We start from the raw sequence: 22,231 nt of genomic DNA on the forward strand, positions 1-22,231 counted from the left end.
TTTTTTCAGTAATTTTGTGTCTTTTTTCAATGATTTTGTGTCTTGTTTTTAAATAATTTTGTGTCTTTTTTTAATAATTTTGTGTCTTTTTTAATAGAGGGACGGGGGGACAAGTCCCCCCAAATTCATAATTAGAAGTTAGAATTTTCAACGTTGTTCCGAGCTAAAAGTTCAGGCTTTCAAGTTCCAACTTTCAGTTTAAATAGAACACACCATAAGGCGTTACGGTAAGAACGTGTTAGACCAGCCTTCAAAATAAAAGCAAACACATGTAGCTTTCAAAATAAGAGCACATGGATGTGTTAACAGAGTCAACCACAGAATTTGCAATAAGACTTTCAAAATATGACGCCTTAAATAAAACATATAAGAACCCTTATTCTCCTTTACAATAATTAATTAAAATATGCAATGATTGAGATGGAATAGTGGCACTACAATGTGTGAGAGGCACTAAATTTAGGCTTTTAGGGCAAAAATGTTCTCCGGGGGAGCATGTCCCCAGACCCCCCTACTTTGTTTGGGTCCCCCATCATAGTCTCAGAAATCACCCAGCAGTATGTTCAGGGTGATGAAAAGAGTTGAGCTGTTTTTGGGTCCTTCATTGAGTCAGCTTCAAGTCAGTAAATTTGTTTGGCTGCACTGGGAATATCATGTACAAACTTATTTTTACTTAAAAATAAATATGTTGGTTGTTGTTCACACTACAGTTCGTTTAATAATGCTTAAATAAAACATATTTGGGTTAACCCTCTGGAGTCCACGAAAGCGTCGGAGCATGACTTCTTCATGACGTCAAAAAAAGACACAAAAATGACCAAAAAAGACACAAAAATGACTTAAAAAGACACAAAAATGACCGAAGAAGACACAGAAGACACAAAATGAAAAAAAAAGACACAAAATGACTAAAAAAAGACACAAAATGACTAGAAAAAAAGACACAAAATGACTAGAAAAAAAGACACAAAATGACAAATGGAGACAAAATGACAAAAAAAGAGACAAAATGACAAAAAGACACAAAATTACTATAAAAAAGATGCAACAACAGAGACAAAATGACCAAAAAAGACACAAAAAGACGCAAAATGACAAAAAAAATACACAAAATAACTAAAAAAAGACACAACAACGGACACAAAATAACCAACAAAGACACAAAAAAGACACAAAAAAAATGGACAAAATCGTCCAAGACTCCATAGACTTAAGGCATGGAGTGGAAACATAACTCATTGAGTTGAAATCATTTGCTGACAGCTTCGTCCCCCCCAGTTCAAAAATCTCACAGCACCATTTTTTATATTCCTGATGTGAGACAGAAACTAAGTATGGCAGTCTGGAATGAAACCTGTGTATTTCTGTTAAAACCTGTCCTTTTTGACAATTCTTATGATAGTGATTTGAAGTAGTGCACGCTTCCAAATGGCAATATAACATATTAGAGCCTTTTTTTGTGTGGCAAAATGCAGGTTGCAAGCACTGTAATTTATTTGTAAATGAGTTGTTTCACACAATATTGCAGCGCCGACCAATTTCAGCCTGTCAACTCTTCCCTTTATTTCCATCAAATCAGAGGTCAACACCACAGCCTCCAGCTTCAAGCTCCAAGTCTCTCTGCTCCTGGCACACACCTCCCCCAGTGCCAACCTCTCCAGCCAGCTGCCTTTTCAGGCATTTCTACTCAGTTCTTCCATATAATATGGTTTACATGATATTTCAGTTACATTTACTCAATTTATGTGGTAATTGAGCCAATAAGTCAATTCATTCAGACGTATTTGAAAATATGACTTAAATTTACTCATTACTCAGGTTTTGTTTAACCCATTTGAGAGCTTTCAAATCAACTCAATATTTTAACTTTATGGAGTCTTGGACTATTTTGTCCATTTTTGAATCCTTTTCATGTCTTTTCGTGTCTTTTATGGTCATTTGGTGTCTGTTGTTGCATCTTTTTTTAAGTTATTTTCTGTCATTTTTGTCATTTTGTCTCTTGTTTTTGTCATTTTGTCTCTTTTGGTCATTTTGTCTTTTTTCTAGTCTTTTTGTGTCTTTTTTAGTCATTTCGTGTCTTTTGTGTTATTTCGTGTATTTTTTGTTATTTTGTGTCTTTTTTGTCATTTTGTGTCTGTTGTGTCTTTTTTTGTCATTTTGTGTTTGTTGTTGTGTCTTTTTTTGTAATTTTGTGTCTTCTGTGTCTTTTTTGGTCATTTTGTGACTTTTTTCTAGTAATTTTGTGTCTTTTTGATTCTTTTTTGGTCATTTTTTGTTATTTTGTGTCTTTTTCTAGTCATTGTGTGTCTATTGTTGTGTCTATTTTTGGCCATTTTGTCTTTTTTTCTAGTCTTTTTGTGTCTTTTTTAGTCATTTCGTGTCTTTTGTGTTATTTTGTGTATTTTTTGTTATTTTGTGTCTTTTTTTGTCATTTTGTGTCTGTTGTGTGTTTTTTGTCATTTTGTGTTTGTTGTGTCTTTTTTTGGTCATTTTGTGTCTTCTGTGTCTTTTTTGGTCATTTTGTATCTTTTTTCTAGTCTTTTTGTGTCTTTTTTCGTCATTTTTGGTCATTTTTGGTCATTTTTGTGTATTTTTCTAGTCATTTTGTGTCTTTTTTTAGTCAATTTGTGTCTTTTTTGGTCATTTTTGTGGGTTTTTTTGACGTCATGAAGAAGCCATGCTCTATTAGTCGTTTTAATTTGATAGTACAAAAATATTGTAAAAGTAGGATGGGACGAGCCATCAGAGGTCGACACCACAGCCTCCAGCTTCCTCTCCCAGTCTCTCTGCTCCTGGCACACCTCTCCCAGTGCCAGCCTCACCAGCCAGCTGCCTTTTCTAAGCCTCTGCACCAGTGCCACGTGGGAGACGAGGGAGTCATAGAGTGGCTCCTCACAAGCTCGGCACTGGGTCCTCACAGCGCCAACCCCAGGGTGCTGCAGGCAAGCACCAGTTAGCTGTCAAAAGTGTGCACAATGCTATCATAAACCAGCTCCACAGGCCTTATTCCCACCCGCCGAAGCTGGAAAGCATGATGAGAATGATGTCCTTTTTCATTTCTCTGGTGCTTTCAACACCATCCAGCCTCCTCCGGCTCGGGGAGCAGCTCGAAGCGATGCAGGTGGATAGTAGCGTGGTTCTGCAGGATTACGGACCGACTAGCAGCTGTCCGTCTTCCCTCAGGGCAGCGTATTGGATACACTGTGGTTTGGGGTAACTGTATTGTCAGTTTTCAAGTTCACGCTCTACAGACTCTCCTTTTAAGATTCAACTGCAGGGTCATGGCAGCTCTACCAGTTATTTGATGACTCGTCCATTGTGGGGTGCACAGGTTAGGGCAAGAAAAAGGAGAACACCTGCCAGAAAAAGAGTCCTGTCGGCTGCTACAGGTGCAACATTTACAGCTCAAAAAGCAGCGTGACAAAGGAGCAGGAGGGGGATCTCAGCCTGTCACCATCCAGAGTGTGAAAGGTGAAACGGCTGGTTTCAGTGGATCCAACAGACTACTAATGGCTGCCAGTGAAGACATGATGAACAAAAGGGACTGTAATGTAATATAATAATGTCCACAAACCAAATGAACCACAAACGTAATAAAAATCTGCAGCGTTTAATGTAATATCACAAACTCCCAGTTAATCTTCAATGTAGAGACAGTAAACCAACATGGTCTCACAGGAATCCGTGAAATAGCTACAGATTTGCTTAACTCAAAATCCGTGGAATAGCCACGGAATCACTCAAATTTCCGTGAAACTGACACGGATTTCGCTACAATGCAAGTTAATGCCAGTCATATCCCGTGGCTATTCCAACATACAAAGTGATTATGTACATTCACTGAGTGAATATTTAGAAAATAAAACATATTTCTCGCTAGAAATGTGATCAAAATCCATTTTTATGCAGAAACTGTTATGTCAAATATTGATTTTTTCACTAAAAATGAGAGAACTGTCCGCCATGTTTTTTGTTCTGACCGCCGGGACCTTGAAAGTCACGTGACTTGGAACAAACCAATAGGAACAAATATCCATGGAATAGCCACGGGATATGACTGTCATTAACTTGCATTGTAGCGAAATCCGTGTCAGTTTCACGGAAATTTGAGTGATTCCGTGGCTATTCCACGGATTCCTGTGAGACCAGGTTCCAGTAAATGGGTAAACATCAGTTTGGTTTCTTTTTGAGATATCATATCACCCATCTCTACTGCACAGCATAGCCCACTAGCAATAGAAATTGATGCAGCCACTCATGTCTTGAAATAGGAGGCATGTAATTGTAGATTCAATTATTAAGCGCACAGCTGCAGAGAATAACATGTTTCTCGTTAAAAAAAACACTATTAGTGAGTGAAAAACGTCTTTTTTTTTATATTTAGTAGCTTTTTATGTGTTCATGGTTAATTGACTTTTAGTGATTTAACCCTTTGATGCACAACATATAAACACCTTCTAATGCACAATATGGGTAAAAAATGACCTGCATTCATTCAGGAAGAAAAAGCGACTGACAGGAAGAAAAAACAACTTACAGGAAGTAAAAACGACTTACAGGAAGAAAAAACAACTTACTGGAAGTAAAAACGACTTACAGGAAGAAAAAACGACTTACGGGAAGAACAAACGACTTACGGGAAGAACAAACGACTTACGGGAAGAAAAAACGACTTACAGGAAGAAAAAACGACTTACAGGCAGTAAAAATGACTTACAGGAAGAAAAAACGACTTACAGGAAGTAAAAACGACTTACAGGAAGAAAAAACAACTTACAGGAAGAAAAAACGACTAACAGGAAGTAAAAACGACTTACAGGAAGAAAAAACAACTTACAGGAAGAAAAAACGACTAACAGGAAGTAAAAACGACTAACAGGGAGAAAAAACGACTTACAGGAAGTAAAAACGACTTACAGGAAGAAAAAACGACTAACAGGGAGAAAAAACGACTTACAGGAAGCAAAAACGACTTCCAGGAAGAAAAAACGACTTACAGGAAGTAAAAACGACTTACAGAAAGAAAAAACGACTTACAGGAAGTAAAAACGACTTACAGAAAGAAAAAACGACTTACAGGAAGAAAAAAACGACTTACAGGAAGAAAAAACGACTTACAGGAAGTAAAAATGACATACAGGCAGTAAAAACGACTTACAGGAAGAAAAAACAACTTACAGGAAGTAAAAACGACTTACAGGAAGAAGTGCTTGTATGTTTTCTTCACATGTTTTCAAATGTTTCCAGCAGCCACTGGTAGAAAATTAAACATCCCAGAGGAGAGAATATGAAGACCATTGACCTCCATCTTGGACAGCAGCCTTCACCTTCCACCTCCTCCACCCAAAGAGCAACAGGAAGCTGTTTAGCTGCTTGTCCGTGTCAACAGTAATTAAAGAGAACAGTTATTCTCATCTGAAGAGCTCATATCTCCGCCAGCTCAGAGCCTCGTGAACTGGACTGACCTGCTCTGACAACCTGAGCTGGAGAACGTGGAGCCTTTAACAGGCTTCATCACTGAGCTGACACATTCAGATCAGTCTCACACATCTCCTGCTAATCATATGCTAACAACCGAGACTGCTAACATCTGTAACACCATCCAGATGTGAGTAACTGTGAAACATATGTTGAAAAGCATCACTTCAACCTCTCAATCATGCATACATACTTGTAAAATACGATTTTGCAGGATTTGTGACATAGTTCACAACATTGGGGAGGAGTTATTATTATTTTTGCACCATTATTCTTACTATTCCATAGTAAATATAGTTACATATAGCATATTAAAACGTTTATAGCATGATTTGTTTTGCAACAAACTCTACCTAAGCAAGACTTTTTTTTCTTCTTCTTAAGTCTGTGGTATACGATTTTGCAGAATTTGTGATATAATTCACAACATTCAGGGCAATTATTATTATTTTTCCATCATTATTCTTATTGTCATTGAAAAATATTGTTTATAGCATATAAATATAGTAACATATAGCATATAAAAACGTTTATAGCATGATTTGTTTTGCAGCGATCTCTACCTAAACAAGATTATGTTTCTCCTCGAGTCTGTGAAATGCAATTTTGCAGAATTTTTTATATAATTCACAACATTCGGAGGAATTATAATTATCATGTGTCCATAATTATTCTTATTGTCATTGAAAAATATTGTTTATAGCATAAAAATATAGTTACATAAAACATATAACAACCTTTATAGCATGATTTATTTTGCAATGATCTCTAACTAGACAAGATTTTGTTTTTTCTCAAGTCTGTGAAATGCAATTTGGCAGAATTTGTGATATAATTCAGAACATTCGGGGGAATTATTATTATAATTTGTCCATCATTATTCTTATTGTCATTGTAAAATATCTTAAAACGTTTATGGCATGATTTGTTTTGCAACAATCTCTACCAAAAGAAGATTTTTTTTCTTCTTCTTAAGTCTGTGGAATACAATTTTGCAGAATTTGTGATATAATTCACAACATTGGGAGGAATTATTATTACCATTTGTCCATCATTCTTATGGTCATTGAAAAATATAGTTTATGACATATAAATATAGTTACATATAGCATATACAAATGTTTATAGCATGATTTGTTTTGCAACAATCTCTACCTAGACAAGATTTTGTTTCATCTTTAGTCTGTGAAATGCAATTTTGCAGAATTCGTGATATAATTCACAACATTGGGGGGAATTATTATAATTTTGGCATCATTATTCTTATTGTCATTGAAAAAATAACTTAAAATGTTTATAGCATGATTTGTTTTGCAATGATCTCTACCTAAAAAAGATTTTTTTCTTCTTCTTAAGTCTGTGGAATACAATTTTGCAGAATTTGTGATATAATTCACAACATTTCAGGGAATTATTATCATTTGTCCATCATTATTCTTATTGTCATTGAAAAATATAATTTATAACATGAATATAGTCACATATAGCATATAAAAACGTTTATAGCATGATTTGTTTTGCAGCAATCTCTGTTTCTTCTCAAGTCTGTGAAATACAATTTGTCACTTATTTTGCCTCAAGAAAAACCTCCTGAGATCTGGTGAAGTTTATATGAATCGTGCAGCTTTAGTCTGCACCTTGTAACACTGTGTGTGTGTGTGTGTGTGTGTGTGTGTGTGTGTGTGTGTGTGTGTGGGTGAGGCCATATCTCACATCTCTTCAAAAGGGATTCTGAAGTTGTGGCACCACACCTGCTCTATTCTTACACAAAGAACTACAGCAAACGCACAATATAAGCACAAATAAATAGGAATGTCTCAGTGGGGAGAGGAGATAAGAAACACTATTACATGTCGTAAAAGCACAATAAAACCCTGCGCAGGAGTATCATGATAGAGCTGGAGATTAATATATATATATATATACAGTATACACTGTAAAAAAAAGTCCAGTTTTTTTTTTACAGAAAAAAAACATGGCAGCTGTGGTTACCAGAATAATTCTGCAAAAAATACAGTACAAATGTCAACATCTTTACAGAACAACTTGTACATTTTACATCCTAAAACTGTAGTAATTTAAAAAAAAAAAAAAAATTAAGTTGTAGATTATACCGTCCTTTATTGTCTTTTTTTGTGTCATTTTGTGTCTTTTTTTAGTCATTTTATGTCCTTTTTTTGTCATTTTGTGTCCTTTTTTGTCATTTAGTGTTCCTATTTGTCATTTTGTGTCTTTTTTTGTCCTTTGTGTCTTTTTTTAGTCTTTTTTGTCATTTTGTGTCTTTTTTTAGTCATTTTGTGTCGTTTGTGTCTTTTTTTTAGTCATGTTTTTGTCTTTTTTTGTCATTTTATGTCTTTTTTTAATCATTTTGTGTCTTTTGTGTCTCTTTGAGACGAAAGCGGCAAATCTACGAGAATTTTTTTTTGCAGATTTCACTGTAAAAATGTCCAGGTTTTTTTATTTGCATTGAATACCAGTAAATTAACATCCAGTTATTATTTATCGTACACTGAAAACCAGTTAAATGTACAAGTTGTTGTGTAAAGTTGTTTACATTTGTACTGTATTTTTTGCAGAATTATTCTAGTAACCACAGCTGACATTTTTTTTCTGTAAAAGCAACATCATTTTTTACAGTGTATTATATATTTATTGCTTTTCACAGTTTCACACTGTAAAAAGGCAAAGTATTCGAACATGTGCGAGTAACACAACAAACTAAACTCAAACATTGTCATTTTTTTCTCTAAAAGCAAAATCATTTTTTTACAGTGTATCATTAACTGTTTGAGGCTTCTGTAAAACCATAGAAATACTGTAGGAATAATATACCTACTCACTCATCATAGAGGGTTAAAAGGGGGTAAAAAGGCAGAAACAGACTGTATCCAGTCCTCAGAAACATTTGGTGAAGTGTAACGAAAACACAACAGCCGTGAAAATTAAAGTCATAATTGCATTTGTATCACATACTCAGATCAATACGTGCACACAACCAACCCCTCCCGATGCTGTAGCGAGTCTCTCAGCTCTGTGCATCCTCAACAAGACATTAACCAACCGGATCAATAACATTCAAGGGCAATGAGCACGAGAGGCTAAACACAGACTTGTGCACGTTATATAACTTGCACATGCATCGCACGCCGCGTGCGTACTTCCAGCACCACTTATTATGCATGTAAAAAACAACAAAATGTGCGTTTTTACGCAGGTTAGGATGACCTTTAGTAACTCCGGGTGTGTTTTTATGAGCTGTGGAACAGAAGTGAGTCTCCTCATTGCGCACAGATGCTATTAGTGGTGTTGGTGATGAAATAAAGGAGTTAAAGACTTACTTTAAGACAGCGCTGTCCCCCTGTCTGACGGTGATGTTGTCCTTTAATACAGAATCCCCGCTCCTGGCCGGAACTCCTGCAGGTACAAGGAATAACAATTTAAGTCCGAGGACGACCAGGCATTTCCCAGGCACCGCCAGATAGCCACAAATTCCCATGATTTTCGGTCACTGCGCAACTTCCAGGAAAACTTGGATATTCCGTGTGTGCGTTGAGGTGCAAAAGATCGCAAATTCCCACTCGAGACCAAACAAGATGCACAAGAAGCCAATCTATTAATCTATTTATCAAATCTATCAGATCTATCTGCTGCTGGAGCTGCGGACGAGCTGCTTTTTGCACAAAGTAAACAGGCTTGTGATGGAATAATGTCCGTGTCGATCAACGCAGGAGGAGGAAAAAGTGTTTCTCCGCCTGCGAGCCGCTCTAGGAAACTGAGTTCGGAGGAGAGAAGAAGAAGAGCTCCGGGTTTCTCTCAGAGAAATGCGCACCGACCAACCGACCGACCGAGAGAGCGAGAGAGCGAGCGATGTCTCCTCCGCTTGGTTCAAACTGTAATCGCCGTGAAATGGATGCTCTCGAAGAGATACATGAGCCAAGTGTTGGATGTTTCTCTCTCTCCCTCCTTCTTCTTCTTCTCTTTTCTTCTAGTCGTCAGTGTGAAGCTGCACTGTGCGCACTCAAAGCAAAAGGCTCATTTCGCTCCAGTATTTTTTTTTCTTTCGCTAAGTAGGCTAGAGCTCCTGAATCACTCCTCTCTCTCTCTCTCTCTCTCCTTCTCTCTCTCTCTCCTTCTCTCTCTCTCTGTCTCTCTCTCTCTCTCTCTCTCTCTCTCCCTTTAGACGCCAGGTAGCATCCCTCGCTGGTACCATGAGGACCATATGGTCTGCAGGCTGCACTGAGCAGGCTTATATATTCTACATCAGGGTCTCAAAGAAGTGCAAATAAGTAATTTTTTGGTAATTGTGTGTCTTTTCCTAATAAATGTGTGTCTTTTATTTTTGTAATTTTGTGTGTTTTTGGGGTAATTTTGTGTCTTTTTCCTAATTATTTTGTGTCCTTTTTAGTAATTCTGAATATTTTGGGGGTCTTTTTGTGTCTTTTTTTTAGCCATTTTGTGTCTTTTTTTTGTCATTTTGTGTATTTTTTGTCTTTTTAGCCATTTTGTGTCTTTTTTGTCTTTTTGGGTCATTTTGTGTCTTTTTTGTAATTTTGTGTCTTTTCTTGTAATTTTGTGTCTTTTTTGTGGTAATTTTATGTATTTTTTGTCATTTTGTGTCTTTTTTTGTTAATTTTGTGTCTTTTTTTGTCATTTTGTGTATTTTTTGTCTTTTTAGCCATTTTGTGTCTTTTTTGTCTTTTTTGGTCATTTTGTGTATTTTTTGTCTTTTTAGCCATTTTGTGTCTTTTTTAGTCCTTTAGTCCAACAAAAAATGTGATTTTGAACCTTTTTTTACTTTCAAAACACTATCATGCTCAATAAAGAATTTTAAATGTTGCAAATGTGAACAAAGGTGTAAAATCTAACATATAAGAGGGTTCCATCCAGTTCTATCATTTGATACTAAATATATTTGAGCTTTAGTAATTTTGTGTCATTTCTTTTGGTCATTTTGTGTCTTTTTTAAGTAATTTCTTTTTTTCTGTCATTTTGTATCTTTTTTTGGTAATTTTGTGCATTTTTGGGGTAATTTTGTATCTTTTTCTAATCATTTTGTGTCTTTTTTGTAATTTTGTGTCTTTTTTAGTAATTTTGTGTATTTTTGGGGTCATTTTGTGTCTTTTTTTGGTCATTTTGTGTCTTTTTTAGTAATTTTGTGTCTTTTTAGTAATTTTGTGTCTTTTTTTAGTAATTTCGTGTCTTTTTTAAGTAATTAATTTTTTTTCTGTCATTTTGTGTCTTTTTCTGGTAATTTTTTGTCTTTTTCTAATAATTTTGTGTCTTTTTTTGTAATTTTGTGTATTTTTGGGGTAATTTTGTGTCTTTTTTAAGTAATTTATTTTTTTTCTGTCATTTTGTGCCTTTTTTTTTGTAATTTTGTGTCTGTCTAAGTGAAAAAATAATTTTCAGATCATGTTGAAGTTGTGCTGAGAAAATACCAAATACCAAATATATAGACTAGGTGGCTCCAAACTGGGGTCCGGGGACCTCCAGTGGGCCCCTAACAGTCTTTACAGGAGACACTCCTATTTAACAACACGGCATATATTACTTCATGTGACACATTTGATATGATTTCATCAGAGGGAGCAGCCATGCATGTGAGGGGTCATAGCAGCTGATTTATTCCTCACGGTGAACGCTGCGCAGGACACACAGGAACACATGCTGACAGTTACAATACTCACTTATATATATATATATATATATTTTATTATAAGGAACTTGTAGTTTTGTTTGTTTATTTCTGCATAAAGTAATGCCAGTTTCAAGTTGGTACAGTGCCTCAAAACATCCTCAAAATAAACCTTATTAATAATGTTTTGAAACACAAAATGACCAAAATTGTTCCACTCAAAAAGACACAAATAAAATGGAGTCACTAGAATTAGAATAAAAAACAGAGGTAGATGACAGGATCACACACAATCACAAGATCACATTAATAGTTTTGTGTCCTTTTTTTAGCCATTTTGTGTCTTTTTTGTGTCTTTTTTTTTTAGACATTTTGTGTCTTTTTTGTCATTTCGTGTCTCTTATTGGTCATTTTTTGTCTTTTTTAGCCATTTTGTGTCTTTTTTGGTAAATTTGTGTATTTTCTGTGTCTTTTTTAGCCATTTTGTGTCTTTTATAGGTCATTTTGTTTCTTATTTTTGCCATTTTGTCTTTTTTGTCATTTTGTGGTTTTTGTGTGCCTTTTATGGTCATTTTGTGTCTTTTTTGTGTCTTTTTTAGCCATTTTGTGTCTTTTTTTAGCCATTTTGTCTTTTTTTTGTCATTTTGTGTCTTTTGTGTGCCTTTTTTTGTCATTTTGTGTCTTTTGTGTGCCTTTTTTAGTCATTTTGTGTCTTTTTTAGTCCTTTAGTCCAACATAAAATGTGATTTTGAATCTTTTTTTTACTTTCAAAACACTATCATGCTCAATAAAGAATTTTAAATGATGCAAATGTGAACAAAGGTGTCAAATCTAACATATAAGAGGGTTCCATCCAGTTCTATCATTTTATACTAAATCTATTTGAGCTTGTCTCCAGTTTTACTTGGTATATCATCATCAAACTGAAACTGGCCTCATGGAGTTTACAGCCAGAACTTTAGAGGTAAATTTACAGTTTGTTTTCTAGTCTGGATGTGATGAAGAAGTCTGGATTATTTGGAGCTTTTGGAGACTTGTAGCAGTACTAGCAGTAGCTGACCTGTGAGAGAGACCAGAGGTCTGGAGGTTACTAAACAAAATACTTGTTAAATCTCCCAATAATTAAATTCCCAGTTGCAATCAGAGAGAGAATGAGAGACTAAACTAATAATAGGTTTCACACTCACCACTCTTGTATCAGTAAGTGCTGAAGCACTCGTGACAACAAAGTCTCTTGAAACTGGAGTTCCAGTGTGTATTTATTTGGCGACCATGACACGAAACAGGTCAAGGAGCCCTTATGGTGAATTGGATTATGGGCAAAATAGCCATTATCCTCCTTTAGAATTTTACTTGGTGAATGACACAGACCTTGGAAAAAATCTGCTTACTTTTGGTTCTCTGTGAAATAAAAAAATACACATTAGACTACAGACCTTCGCTGAAATGTATCTTTTTAGGTGTCCTTAACATCGCCATGGATACGGCCAAGGCTAGGTTACCAACGTATGAGTCTACCCTGGGGCCTTTTTTTTTGGAATATATAAAATGTTTATTTGATGACCTTCATTATTTAAGTTGTGTGCTGACATGTTGCATATTCTTGATGAAGTTACAAAACAGTAAAGCTGCACTTCCAACCAGGAAACCTGGGTCCATGTCATGTTATTGGCACTTATAGGCATGGAAAACAAATATTAGACAATTGTTTTCTTCAATTTCTTGTTAATTTTGATGCCTGGTACAACTAAAGGTACATTTGCTTGGATCTGAAGCTGATATCTAGACATTTAACATGGTTTTATTGATAACCAAAATCATAATCAAGAAAACCATGTTAAATGTCTAGATATCACCTCTTAAATTAAACTCTTATGAGCCATTTTTGTTGTTACCATTATATTTGAGAAACAATAATTTTGTGTCTTTTTTAGTAATTTTGTGTCTTTTTCTAACAATTCTGTCTTTTTTAGTAATTTTGTGTCTTTTTTTGGTCATTTTGTGTCTTTTTTTTGTAATTTTGCATCTTTTTCTAACAATTTTGTGTATTTTTGGGTCATTTTGTGTCTTTTTTTTTTATAATTTTGCGTCTTTTTCTAACAATTTTGTGTATTTTTGGGTCATTTTGTGTCTTTTTTTTAGTAATTTTGTGTCTTTTTTTGGTCATTTTGACACTGACTCCTGCAGCCCCAGGTAATTTGACTTTGAGACCCCCGCTCTAAATCATAGCTCCTTGGGGGGCACCACTCTGTAAAACAGAAACATATAGCCAAATCACCTAAATCAGTCTCATAAAGTTACTAAACTATCAATTTTGAACACTGATAAATAATTATGAATATAACTATAATCAAAAAATATGTATATTTAGTAGTGGTTGAAGGAATCGTGAATTCTTGTCACAGAAGAGGCTAGCATATCATTACAACAGCAATTGTAATACGCCAACAATGTGTCATAGTAACATGTTACATTTTATAGGACACAATACAAGTCGCACAGTGAATTCATATCAAAGTAGGATTGTCAAAATACTAAAATACTAAATACGGATACAATACTCATTTTCAAAAGTATCGATACTATAACGTTAACATGTTATTCATTATAAACAATGTAAATAAATAAATAGATAAATCAGGCACGTAGTATGCCCACATTACGTTTATTGACACAGTGTCAGTATACATAAGCATAAATTCAATAGCTTTACATAAATGTTGGTGACTGAAAAGTATTTTCTCTCTTGAAGTCCCAGAATGAAGCAAAGAAAAGTCTTGCCTAATATTGTGCACAGCATACAACCTCAAAATATTGTTCCAATTGTTATTGTTTATTGTATTTATTTATTTTTTTGCACTACCTCAGACCTGAAGCTTGTTATCATATTTGCAGTTTCTTTTTGCACAACTGTTTTTTTAATTATAAATATTTAACACATGTTGCATTTTTCTTGTTAATCATTTTGGGGTCTTTGTTTTTATCCTTGTGGTATCGAGAATCGAATATTTTCCTGAGTATCGGTATCGAGTTGAAAATTTTAGTATCGTGACAACCCTATATCAAAGTGATTTCATCATAGGAAGTATAGAAATTGCATATTTTCTGGTTAGGAATGGGGGATTAGAAGCTCAGTTTGGCCCCGACTCCCCTCATCGTGCAGGTAAAACTCTGTCATCATCCACTACTCGCTGCACATAAAGTGTTAAATCATGTAACCACCTTATATATAAAGAACAGCCAATCAAAGCCCATTTACCCAGTGAGCTGAAAGCAAAGATCCAGCCTATGTATCAGCGTGTCCGTCAGCTGCATGTTTCCTGTCAGCAGTCACAAAGAGAAGTGTGGCATGCTGTAATTTAAAATGAAATTCATTCACTTAGAAACGAGCTCGCACAGGAGCTCCCCTCAAAATCACATGAAAGAGTCAATTTTAATGAAATGTCCCATTGACCTCTGACTGCAGAGACCTGCATTGATGTATTTAATTAAAAGCAACGTTACCACCTTGTAGACCTGAGCTGGAGAAGTCAGCCAAATGACAAGTCAGTTTTCTGCTTAGTTTTAATAAAACTTAAATATGTAATTTCATCCAAACTCAGTAGGGGGGTTGATAGATAAAAAGAGCAGCAATGTACAGAGCCATGACTTTTGAACAAACCATTAGCACAAAAGACTTTAAATTATTATTAAAAAAACATCTATCAAATGGATATATAGACTAATTATGAAATTGTTATTAATAAATGAACTCCATTAAAGATATAGAACAATATGGTTCAGTGTTGCCAACCAGCTATATAATATAACTGTCTGTCTATAGAATTATTAACTTACAAGTCAATTTGCAAAGAAGCACAGCTGGAGACCGCTAACAAAGTTAGAGACGAGAGACAATGAAAGTGCAAATCGTGCGAAAAATGTGCTTAACTGTGTTAAACTAGCGTTGCTTTATTTCAACCTAGCTAGCAAGCTAATACAAATGAAACGTCTTCACACAAAAAGGCATTAAAAAAAAGATTGGGACTTCCTCTCCTCCTCCTCTTTTCTTCTCTTTCGTACTGAGCACCACAGAGCTTTGACGGCTGTTTCATCTTGCAAGATATATCAAAACATAACGTGTCTGTCTGACAGCGATCTGACCGTCTAAAGGGGGGCAAGGCAATGACCACACGTCACGTGACTCATCACCAAAAGTGACAAAATGTCATTGTTTATCTGTTTCTTTGTTTTGTTAACATTTATTATTTTCAAGACAGAACACGAGGTAGGGCGACAATGGGCATCAGAAATAATTATTGTTTGTTTTTTTTCTCCCTTGAGGGTGACTGGCGGCGCCCCTCCAGCAGATGATGCTCTAGTTTGCCTTCCTTTTTTGCATTTTTTTTGTTAAAACCCTGTTAAATGTACTAAACACCATATCTCTAACAAAAATATACTGTAATATTTAATTGTAAAATCTTTAATTTATGCTACATTTATAAAGTATTTTCTTGTCAATTATATGGCAGAACAGCGTTTCTTTAGATGGAATTAAAAAATAATTTTTATGGTAAAATATGGAATAAAATGTCAATCTTACACGTGAAATCAAAACTGCCATACCGTTATACCGTAATATTACAAGAAGTTCCATCCATCCATCTATTTTCCTTTTATCATTTTCCACTTATCTGGGGCCGGGTCGCGGGGGCAGCAGGTTAAGCAGGGCATTCCAGACGTCCCTCTCCCCAGCCACAACAGTAAAGTTTTTACCATAAAAACAACAGGGTTTTTTAAAGTTTTTTTTGTACAGTGAATAGATAATTCTGAACATTTCAGTTCGTATGATTGATGGTTGGGGTGATGAGGAATGGAACATGTGAGGAAATGGAGTCTGAACTTCAATAATCCACATTGACTTTGTTTACTAATGTGCTCCTGTTTGCTCCCGCTCCACATCTGTATGCATGGCGGACGGCGGCCACCAGGGAAGTGAGTGGCACTCTGCCGCCGATCTAACAGCAGCACTCAGAATTACTATGACAGCTTTGGAGTCTCATGAGAAGACTGAACAAGATAATTTCTTTACCTTAACATCAATTTGGCACGCTGTTAAGATATTGGATGGGAGGCAACAAATGGCAATGCACCGAAGGCTTCGGATGGCATCGACGGGAAAGATACAAGTGACACATGGCATTGTTCTCGTCTGCTATCAAATGTTTGAGCAGGCTTTTGATGGTATTTGCAGGCTGGAGTCTGCAATCTGTGGGGTGTTCACCAGGCTTGTCTCACATATAATTGACTTCACAATAAAAGCCTTTCTCTTAACGATGAACGCGCTAAGTGCACGGAATGATACAGAGCCAGAAAGATTATATATTTTAGCAGGTGTGAGGCTTTCTTGAGATTTTATTACCCACTTTCTGGGACACAAAAAGCATAATTGTAGTGGACTTTGGGGTGTCATTAACAATAAAATATATTATCCAGCCTTTCCTGTGTGCATACTCTATTTCTTCTGTTCCAAGGCAGCAGCTAAATACCAGAACAACACTGATTCAAATGCCACATAATGCTCAGACTACACTGTAAAAAATGTATTAACTAGTACATAATTAATATAGCTATAGTGTATTAAATGTAAAGAATGTATAAAATATCCTGGTTTTGAAGCTTTGCTATCTTTTATATTCCTGGTTTTATTTTTTATTTTTTTCTTCACTATTACCATTGTTAACTATTGAAGATTGTTTTAATTTGAGAGGTACACTGTAAAAAATGTCTGTAGATTTTATGGAGAAAAACTGCTTAACCATGACAGTAAAAGACGTAAAATGATAAATGGGTTAATTCAGTTTCAGTAAGAATGAAACACTGTAAATGCATATATGTATGTATGTATAAATGTATATATATATATATATATATATATATATGTGTGTGTGTGTGTGTGTGTGTGTGTGTGTGTGTGTGTTCTTTAAAGAGATTACTCAACTGTAAAATACACTGGCACTGTGTTTGTATATTTATCAAAAATATACTGTAATATATATATATATATATATATATATATATATATATATATATATATATATATATATATATATAAAAGCAATCATTGTCATTTTTGTATTTTAAAAATACTTTTTCTCACTGTATTTTCTTGTCAATCATATGGCAGAACAGCACTTCTTTGGATGGAATATATTTTTTAAAAATGTACGGTAAAATATGGAATAAAATGGCAATCTTAAACATGAAATCAACAGTGCTAATATAATTTTACCGTAATTACAGAAAAAGTTGCACCGTATTTATTACGGTAAACTTCTGGCAACCACTTATTGACAACCATTTATTTATTTAAAATGAATCTCTTACATCGGTCTACTTTGCATTTTGAGATACATATGTTTTTGTATATGTATTGTACATATTAGTTTATAATTTTTTATGTTTCATTGTGTTTTAACTGTGTTTTAATTGTCTTATGTTTCCCTATCTTATTTCTTTCTTTTTATCTTCTGTAAAGCACTTTGTGATTTTATCTGTGAAAAGTTCTATATAAATAAACTTTACTTACTAAGTACAACATTTTATTACCTTATTATGTAAACATGTACTTGTAAATGTGTATGTTGTCTGTAATGCCTGATATGTTTTATGTTCAACATGAGGAAAATCAATAAAAAGAGTTAGAAAAAAACCCCATAGATAGTGTAACATACATGATTAGGTTTAATGTGGAGTTCATGGGTCAATACCTGCTGTAACATGTGAGCAGCTCGTTGTATTCACACAAACAGTTGTTCAGTTTGTTCGGAGGTTGTTATTGAGGAATTATGATGATGTCTTGTGCCGGAGAAATTGGGCAAAGATAAGACTTAATTAAAATGATATCTGCCTGGGATGCAACACAAGTCCTGACTATGTGCACGTCTTAATGGTTTTTAAATTAAAATCCCTCCCTGACCTCAGCAAAATCTAAGATATGTGGTCTTAATTAGAGTCAAGGATACGGGGAGGGGGAGGGGGGTCTGTCTGTGTGTGTATATGTGTGTCTGTGTGTGTGTGTGTGTGTTTACACACACCTCGCTCAGTCGATGGAGGCTTCAACACACTTGGTCATGTGACTTCCTGTTAACACCTCGGAGGCATCTGCTCTCAATTCACTGTCAGTATAAAGGCGGTTTAAAAACACCATCTATCTATAAAAGCAAGAAATACTGTGTGTGTGTGTGTATGTGTGTGTGTGTGTGTGTGTGTGCAATTAATTTTCCCAAGGGGCCACATGACCAATACCACAAAGGTTGCAGGGGCCGGACCAAAACTCTGATTAAATTCTGCTCAATATTAATTAAATCGTTGACTGTTATTGTGGAGTAAATCAAATATAGCAGTAAAAAGTAATATATACTCCAATCACTATATCACTTTAACATTTATTTTAAACTCAACTGTAAATGACAATGTTCCTACTGGTGTTTTTGTGTTATATAGCTTGTTTTTCATGTTTGTACATTTTTACAATAAAGTTTTACAATGTTGTGATGCTTTTATTTTGAAAAGGTGCCGTCCAGTGTGAAACGGGTGCTTTCATTTTGAAAGGTGGTGACAGGAAATAACAAGTGGAATTGTTAAATGAAAAACGAATGGTAAATAATAACGAGTGCGTCATAATTCATATAAAGTTGATATAAAGTATAAAAAAGGCTTCTATAGTGGCTGACTGACAGGACACAAGGTTTGTTAAAGTTTCATATATATATTAGTGGCTATATTTGTTGTCTTAACTATAGTAAAAGTGCTTGTTTGCTCAAGTGCTAATGCTAATGTTTGTTAGCTCTTATGGTGGATTCACAAGGTGACTAAGGAATGTCTTGTTTTTTTATTTTCATGGAGCTACGATTTTAAATAAATCTTGTGAACTATCAGTTAAAGAGTCGACCGTCATTCAGCCAGAAATGCTACTAAACATACATTCAAACCACAAAAACAATATAGAGCATGTATGTTATGCAGTAAACCAGTAGTTTATTAAATTTATGCAAAAAGCAATCCGTGTTTAAAGGTACCTAACATCAGGCACATATATGTAAACTACCTTCAAAAAACACTGCGGTTGTATTGATTTCTAATTTCTGGGTAACTTTATGCGGGCCGGACAAGAAGTCCTAGTTCATATCTCTCTGACAGTTAGTCAGACTGACCTCAGATTTCATATGTGTCTTGCACATGGCACGAAGGTGTGCATCCTTGATTTTGAAGATTTTTTAATTCATTTTTCAAAATATCATTATTTATGTAGGACGTGTTGCAGCATTGCACTGTTTCTGATTGAACACCTTTTAGTGGAGCTCCGCCCCTTTGTGTGATAGGCCTACACCTGGTCAGTAACACAATTCACTCTGGATTTCCACCCTGACTCATCTCATCTGGAAGTCTATTTAGCCTACCTATCTTTAGGAGTTTTAAAGTGGCTACAAGGTTTGATTTTCCAATAATATTCGAATAGTTTCCAGTGAATATCAATGTTCAATGTGTATGTGCTGGATGGTGTGGTACCTTATGAAAAATAAGTGTTTTATGGAGCTGCACACGTTGTTGTAGCGCGATTAGCATGCTAAGCGGAGATTTAGCTTTATTCACTTCTTATGTTGCATTACTATGTAATTCAGGGATGACATTCATGTTGCTTAGCGTAATGACATAATCATTTGATATGAGATACTTACATGCAATATAGTATATCAGCTAATTTGGTTCATGTTAATGTACTTTTAGTGCAGCATACTGCGTAATGTGCTATCTCACAGTTAGCATGCTAACCATTGAAAACAGTAAAAACAAAACTTAATACGGACGGGAAGATAGCGTTTCTGTGTTATTTAAAGTTACACTAGCAAGAAGCATTAGCATTAGCTACAAAATACAATCTCCCACTATTCGAATAATTATTTCCTGCGGGCACTGCACTAGTCAACAGAAAGAAGGAAGAGTGGTGGGTATGTGCAGTATTTTTAGTGTTTGCTGAAGCCTGCAATCCTTTTCAATCCGTGTCATGTGCATTATGTTTTTGACCCTCTGCTCTGCCTTACAGGGGGTCAGGTACATCCCATGACCTTGCAAAAGCTGCAGCACGAGCGCTGGTGCCGAGCATGCAGAAATGACAAATTAGACTGGCATTGTTTGTTGCACAGCCGCCATGAATCACTGCTGATGTATCACACAAACAAGAAGAGAGGGAGAGAGGAAAAAGAGAATAAAAAAAAAATAAAGCAGCTGAACTATGTGGCCTAGATCAACTAGCCGTGCTCTGAAGTAGGAGGTGGACATATTGATTTTAACATGCTCAAATGAACAAAGCCATTTCACTTAAATCATCGTCTTTTTGATTGGTTGCAGCCGTATACAGTGCAGCTCTTCCTGGCACATTGTGTTTCTCATTTATTTCACTTATACATGCAGTGACATTCACATAATTTCCTGCTGCGACGCATTAACACCAGACCCTGGGTGGTTTATTCAAACAATCCATGCTAATCTTCATTCATATCATGCAAGGATGGGCAGAGCTAGCAGACAATGGACCGGCCTCTGACCAAAGCAAGCTAATACCAAAGCAAAAACATGGGTAGACTGAATAAAGAGGACTCACTCAATGGATTCAGTCATCTGCAGAAGCTCAGATTCCACTGGCACACACACACTAATGTTATGCAACTTATTCATGAGTGGCTGACACTCTGAGGTCAGTCCAAGTTTTGTGAAATGTTTTGAAATGAGAAGGAACTTGTTTGTGGCGGTAGCAGGAATCAGATACATTGTGCTCCGTTTTTTTTCTTAGCTAATGGCGAAATGCATTCAAGTAAATGAGCTTCGGTTTAACCCTTTGGAGTCTGGAGCTGTTCTGTTGGGTTTTGACTCGAAGATTTACAAAAAACACACATAAAACTGTATAAACCATTTAAAAAGCGTTCACCCTGCCATGTTGGTATCATTGTTTGCAGTATAACCTCACCTATATGACCTGATTATTATTTTTTCATAAAAAATTTATGAAAATTTTCATAAAAAACACACAATAAAATTACAAAAAACACAGAAAAACACACAATAAAATGACAAAAAACACATGAAAACACAAGAACGCACAAAAAATGCAAAACACCAACAAAAAATTACAAAAAACACACTAAGAAACCCATAAAAAACACAATAGAATTACAAAAAACACATAAAAACACACAGAAAACATGCAATAAAATTACAAAAAAACACATAAAAACACAACAACGCACAAAAAAAATGCAAAAAACACAACAAATTACAAAAACACAAAAAAATACAAAAAAAAATTAAAAATCGCATAAAAACACATAAAACTGACACAAACTGTATAAACCATTTAAAAAGTGTTCACCATGCCATGTTGGTATCATTGTTTGCAGCACAACCTCACCTATATGACCATGATTATTATTTTTTCATTTTGACTTACTGGATCAACATTTTGAACACAAAAACACAGCAAAACCACACAAAAAAATACAAAAAACACAGAAAAACACACAGAAAACACACAATAAAATGACAAAAAACACAGAAAAACACACAATAAAATTAGAAAAAACACAGAAAAAACACAACAATGCACAAAAAAATGCAAAAAACACACAAAAAATTACAAAAACACAAAAAAATACAATTTTGTTTTAAAAAAATCACAAAAGATTGCATTAAAATGCATTGAAATGTTGAATGCACACTGCAAAATAAAAAAAAATCTCTGCAAAAACTTCAGTAAAATCATGTTAGACTTGGTTGAGGTAGTTTTAACCTTTGCTGAAAAAGAGTTGATGCGCAAAATAAAAAAAAAAAACCCAGAGTGGTGATGTAGCGTGGGATTATGGGATGATTCTCATGAAGGCAGTCTAAGTTCTGTCTGTGAAGATTATAAGGACATACTTTATCAAACTAAATATATTTCACTTTTATATGAATGAACAATATAGCCATAATGAGACACAATTCATTGTTTTGTGTATATTTTTAAACATATTTTTGATCGACAAATTCATTACCGTAATGCGTCCAGATAAAAATGTCGTGGTTTCCCCACACACAATAAAT

General features: G+C 35.0%; 1 protein-coding gene across 3 annotated transcripts in view; it reads right to left on the reverse strand.

Annotated features, from left to right (window-relative positions):
* opcml (opioid binding protein/cell adhesion molecule-like) overlaps positions 1-22,231 on the reverse strand; it is a 568,265-nt gene that overhangs the window by 324,949 nt on the left and 221,085 nt on the right. For 2 of the 3 annotated variants that reach the window (XM_059351803.1, XM_059351802.1), the window contains exon 1: positions 8,817-9,568. In XM_059351803.1, coding sequence (XP_059207786.1) covers positions 8,817-8,974 — 158 coding nt within the window. In that variant the 5' untranslated portion in view covers positions 8,975-9,568. Of the gene's footprint in view, positions 1-8,816; positions 9,569-22,231 lie in introns of those variants that run through there. The other variant, XM_059351804.1, reaches the window with a different exon arrangement.

This window comes from Centropristis striata, chromosome 15 (genome assembly GCF_030273125.1).
Source record: "Centropristis striata isolate RG_2023a ecotype Rhode Island chromosome 15, C.striata_1.0, whole genome shotgun sequence".
In the NCBI taxonomy this organism is placed as follows: Eukaryota; Metazoa; Chordata; class Actinopteri; order Perciformes; family Serranidae; genus Centropristis; species Centropristis striata.